The sequence below is a fragment of the Sabethes cyaneus genome, chromosome 1, assembly GCF_943734655.1.
Source record: "Sabethes cyaneus chromosome 1, idSabCyanKW18_F2, whole genome shotgun sequence".
NCBI lineage: Eukaryota > Metazoa > Arthropoda > Insecta > Diptera > Culicidae > Sabethes > Sabethes cyaneus.
The window spans coordinates 119,045,824-119,051,823 of record NC_071353.1 but is presented as its reverse complement, the minus strand read 5'-3'; the positions used below and the strand labels follow the sequence as shown (position 1 = coordinate 119,051,823).

At 38.1% G+C, this 6,000-nt stretch overlaps 1 protein-coding gene across 1 annotated transcript in view; it reads right to left on the bottom strand.

Moving 5' to 3' along the window:
• Positions 1 to 2,502: 2,502 nt before the first annotated feature.
• LOC128732965 (casein kinase I-like) overlaps positions 2,503 to 6,000 on the bottom strand; it is a 71,013-nt gene continuing 67,515 nt past the window's right edge. Inside the window, exon 2 of the mRNA XM_053826462.1 lies at positions 2,503 to 5,122. Within this exon, the coding sequence (XP_053682437.1) occupies positions 4,951 to 5,122 (172 nt within the window). The 3' untranslated portion in view covers positions 2,503 to 4,950. The remainder of the gene's footprint in view (positions 5,123 to 6,000) is intronic.

Here is a 6,000-nt window from a genome sequence, read left to right as displayed (position 1 = left end):
CCGATCTGGCGAAATGTTAACAGCTGATATTGACAACAGAAATGACGTTTCGTACAGTGTCGGTCGCACAGTTTGCAAACTTTCATTGCTTCGGAACGTTCGGAACAGATTGTGTACAGCAGGCTGAACGTTGAATTAAGGTTTTGCACGGGCGAGCATAACCTCACTTCTTTGACGTCTATCAGTGGTTTGTTTACATGGACTTAGAACATGGGTTAACATGATGAAACTGAATATTGCTTAAAGGCCTTAACGGCGGTCAGAAAAGCACAAAAACTGTCATTCCGAGTAGTTTGGAGGGCGATACTGCTGGATAATACGCTTTTAAAACATTTAACTTCAATTTATGCATATCGCGTTCGTCTAACAAATAGTAAACAAACCACGAGTGGATGTCAAATGGGTGAATTGCGTTCATTCCGGTTCATTCGTGACGTCACCTTGCAAAACCTTATTCGTTCGGAATCGGAATCACTTCGGTTCATTTTAGAGATTTTAGATGAAAACTTATATTTTAAGCTGTATCGGTTAGATCTAATACACTAAAGTCTTTTTTTACACGGTTTGCTTTTTTCGATTACTCAACAGCGGTGCAACTTGAAGACCATTTACATATTACAAACTACGTGACGAATTTGTATTGAGAAACGTGTTGAGAAATAAATCAATGGTCTCTTAGTTGCTTAATAATCGAAAAAATAAACCGTGTAAAAAAGTATTTGGTACTTGGATGTAGGCTTTACAGCACCCACAAGTTAAATAAATTAAATGTTAATGTAATCTAAAGAGACCAGATTTTTTTTTTTTTTGAATTAAGGTGGGCAGGGATGGTTTGATCACTTTGACTCAATTTTGATTCATTTGATAGTACCGTCTTAACGGGGCCAAATACAACAAAATTATATATCAGACATTTGTAGAACAGGTTATTATCTATAATTTTGCTGAATATAGTTTTGTAGTATGTTTTGTAGTTACGGCGCTACTAATTGAACGTTCATTTAGTCACTGATGAGTTACTAGCGTTGTAGCACCGTTACTACAAAAGATACAGCAAAACTTTGTTCAGAAAAATTGTAGATTAGAACTAGTTCTACAAATGTCCCATATATAACATTGTCATATTTGGCTCGGCTGAGACGGTACTGTCAAATGAGTCAAAATTGAGTCAAAGTGATCGAACCATCCCTGAATGCGGGACATGTTGAATGGGTTATTTGCTAAATCGGTTCGGTAAAGATGGGATCATTTAAAAATTTGGCACTTAATTTTGGCGATAGCGGCGCTCCGATTGGCCGTGGATGCTAGCTTTTGGTAGCGTGTTATTTGCAAACAGTTCCGCTCGGTATATTTTTTTCGCAATTTAAAGGTAACGTGGTTTCGAGATATTCGTCATGCAGGAGGAGAAATGAAAGTTATTGTGTGCGGTCACCTGCAGAATGCATCAGCGTCGGCTCGGGAGCTGACGGGACTGATGGATAATCCCAAAAGAGTTGTGTCCGCAAGGCGCAGGCCAGACTCTTGATCGTCAACTGCGGTTGAGCGTCATTCGGAAAGTCAAGGCTGATCTCAGCATCACGGATTGTGCTTTAAAACTATGTTCTAGCATCATCTGCCACAGCTCATTTCGTTTGACTGAATCTTAAGCCGCCTTAAAGTCCACAAACAGATGATGTGTCTGCAAGTTATACTCCCGGAACTTAACTGACGTAACTGACGCAGGGTGAACATCTGATCCGTCGTGGAGCGACCCTCATGAAAATCAGTTTGGTATTGGCGACGAAGGACTCCGCTAATCGTCTCAGTCTACAGAACAGGATACGGGAGACTGGGAGAGTACGTAATTCCTCGATAGTTTTTACACTCGAGTCGATGCCTCTTGTTGCGGCAGAAAGCCGCATTGTAATATTCCCTCGCAGTTAACTTCTATTCTAGAGCCGAATATAGTCACAAAAGACTATTGTCCGTGATACGCAGCAGCTATTGTTCTGAACGTGGAACAAATCTATTTACTACAAGTGTATAAAAGGCGAACAATATATAGCAATCATTCAGTGCATTAGCAGCCACCGCCGCTGGCGGATGGTTGCCATCAGGCAATCCAGTGTTTTATTCATTATGTGAGAAAGCCAGTCCCGTTGGTAAACGGCCTAACCTAAAGACGATCACGAACATTGGTGCCGTGACCAGGATTAGTCCTGGCATTTACAACATTTTACCAACGGGACTTCAGTTTTATCGATTGTGCTATCGGTTCGCTGCAACACGTGATATTTTCGGTAGTGGACTAGAGCCTTGTTGATAATAATACATAATTGATAATTTTTAACTCGTTTGATTGTCCGGTACACTCTGTACACAGAAAAATACTTCAGTTTTGAGGACGCGACCATTAATATAGAACATTGAAACAATAGCCGGATAAATCCATTTGTTTCCAGAGAAGATCTCAATATTTTCCGCACAGTAGTTGCAAATTACTCACAGATTTTTTTTGTTTAGTTTTTCTTTATTCCATAACTGTTTGCTGCTTCTTCGCCCTATCATTTTAATCTTCAATCATCCAAGAAAAAAATAATCATTATACCCTAGTTATAATGAATGCGCTCCGCTTTTCGGGAGCGTCCGTTCCGCCATGCATTCTCCATCATGTTGGCTGAAATTTATTGTTTGCTACTTCTTGTTTTTTTTTGTTCCTGTTGTTGATTTACTTCATGTATAATATTGGTGTGAGAAAACGAAAAGGTTTTGTTTTATAGGATTCAGATAACTGATTGACTGTCCGTTCCCTACAAGATAGACCGCTTCGGCTAGCTAAGGTTGGAGTCAATCAGGAATCGGAAATTTCAAATGAATCTGTTTGTCTGATGCGCATATGTTCTGTCTGTGTGTGTGTGATTTGTTTGTATTGGATTTTTTTTTAATTTAACAAAGGCGTTAGCCTTTATCCGTTTTGTTATTTGCTATGATGTTTTGTCTAGGTTTATAATATGTGTCCTTTCAAAGTTTTCTGTTCTGCTGGCTGTTGCTTGCTTTGCTTCACACCACCATCGTTAAACTTTTTATAAGAAATTTTGTTTTTCTTTTTCACGTCACCTTCAACATGTCAACAGATTTTTTTTTTATTATTCATGTTTTTTGTCGTCGTAATTTGTTGGGTGTTTTATTTTGTTTAATATATGTACACTTAATTTGTTTTGTTGATAGCATATTCGATTATTTTATAATTTTCCTCAAGTTTTCCATTTGTTTTGTTATTCTAACACGTGTTTCTCGACTTGTTTTATATTTATATCTTTCTTGCTGAATGAGAAAGAGCAGTATTTTAGTCAGTTTCTACAAAAAAGACAACAGATTGTGGGGCTTCCGTACTTTACGCGTAATGGAGACGCACTTCCAGTGGGAAATTAGTGAAACAGTAATGAAAAGAAAACGACAAATAACGAAACATGAAAGTGAAAGATTTGCAAGAAAGGAAAGAAAAAGTCTGCGGGAAACACCAATAATTTTTTGAAAGGTTTCTATTCGAGAAATAAAAACTGCAAAAAATGTTATGGAAAAAATAGAACAGAAACAAGGCAAAGAAAGTTTAAAAGAAGTGAGGCGCCATCTATGGAGTAGCCAAAAGTGGTCGTACGCTAGCGTTGAGTAACGCCAACATGTACGCTTGTATTTGTGTATGTTGCATCGTTTTAATACATACAGTTGATTCTATTCACGACAAATATTTACTCATGCTTGTTGTGGTTTGAGTTCCATGAGTTAAGGACTTTTGTTTATATACTACATAAACATACTTTGTTGTATTTCTTGTTATTTGTTGTATTGGCTGTTTTTATTTATCTTTTCATTTGTTATTGTTTGTTTCCTTCTAATGGTTAATTTCAAAATTTTCTTCTTCTTCTCAACAGTTTACTTAAAAAGCAAGGGGATAAAAATGAGTGTTTCAACTTAAAACCTATTGGAAAACTAAACAATTGGCAAATTTGCGCATTTTGCGTATATCCCCAGTGTGGCTTTCCGTTTATTGTAGTAATAGTAGTAGTAGTAATAGTAGTTATTGTAGTAATAGCTGTTTCCTTATCAAACTTTTGCCTGTAACACAGGGAACAAACACGTGCGAAACGTGTACATTATTACTGTATGACTGCTGCATCGGAGTGCGTGATTTTGTTGTATAAGTGTGTACTATAAAATGTTTCGGACAACGGGAGAAGAAAATACCGCATTATGAAAAAACATGATTATGACCCGGTGCACGATTGTTTGTTTGTGTATGCCTTCGTATGTCTGTGTATGTGAGTGAGTGTGTGTGTGGTGATTCTGTCGCCGTGGCCGTCATTTTTCGAGGGTTTTATGAGCGGTCCGGCAAAAACAGAAAAGGACGAACGGGAAGTGCAGTTCTGTTTATTTGGGAGATTCGTCCATTTCTACGTTTGCCGTTCTCACATCCCTCACCGACCTTTGAACCGGCGCTTGTTTTCATCTTTTCTTTTAATCAATATTTAAATTACTAATATTATTTTTAATTATACATACTTTTGTTTTAATTAAAGTTAGAGTTTGCTAATGTTTTGTTTTCTTCTTTTTCTTGATTTATTATTTTCTTCAACGCAAATTCCCACTTCACTCGTTACATTTCCAAGTGTGTGTCTGTTTCAAGGTTTACAGATTATTTTTCTCTCGAAAACGATGCACTCAACTGCACTCTCACTAGCTTCTAGCTGGTTTGTTTGTCTGTTTGTATCTCTACTGCTGCTTTCGTTTCTAATTGCGCTCTCGCTTTCTTGCTATCTCTTTAACTTCTCGCTAATTCTCTTTCACATTGATCATGTTTTGTTTCGTTTCGTTTTGCTTTGCTTCTTCTTCCTTTTTTCTCTTCCGCTTCTTCTGTTTACTCAGTTTTAGTAATATTATATATTTTACACATAAAAAAAAATTTTTAAATTTCTATTTTTCAGTTTCAGTTGGTTGCTTATCTTTATCACGCCGTTCCTCGCGATTCCCTTCGCCGGTGGCGTGGGGCAGGGCGTTGGTGCCACCCTTTAGGATCCCTCGCTGTTTCAGCATCGTCCAGTCAAAGGTGTAGTCGTACTGATGATTGAGCGTACGGAATAGGATTCTGCAAAAGGAAAGAGAGAAAGACAAAAGGCGAATGAATAATCTGTAATATTTGCTTTTTATTCAGAGAAAAGTGGGATATACTCTACATATCTAACAGTAGGATGTATCAGGAATTAAGGAAAAAAACGTACAGCATCCGAATATCAGTGTTTGAAAGTTGCAGGCGATTGAAGTCATTTTCGCTCAATGTTTGTGGATTTTCAGGCGACGGACGATTAAGTCATACGTAAATATTTTATGAGAGATTATGCTTAAACATGGCTTTCCCATGGCACTGACAGAACTAATCCAAACAATGCTAGATGATTCCAAATCAAACGTCAGCATAGTAGGAAAAGAATGGACCACCAGAACTGTTATTTGATATTCCTTTGGAAGGTGCAGAACGAAGGGCAAACGGTCAAAGAATCGGTACAATCATCATGACATTATTTGCTTTGTGGTTTCGCGGATAGTATCGATGTCATAGAAATTGACTGCAGAACTGTGGAAAAAGCTTTTGGACTTTTGGCTTTGTGATTGGAAGTAGCAAAGTTTGAATTTATTATTAACACTGCCAAGACATCAATGTACTTGGTAGCTGACAGAGAACGCGCGAGTCTAAATGGTGTTGGTGCAAAAAGGGAGTTGGATGGGGAATGATTTGCAGTAGTCGAGGCATTCTTGGACACACTTGTAACTACGGATTACGCGTTCTATAGAACACTAATATTCACGGTGTACCTTTAACGGACCAGGGCTTCGACCGATCCTTTTTTCCTACCGCAGTCACACCAACGCGCATTCAAGTTCACACCGTCCGTTTAGAGGTGGAATACGAACGCTATGCATAACACAACTGGCAGTTTGCTCAGTCAAACGCCGAATGCACGCAAC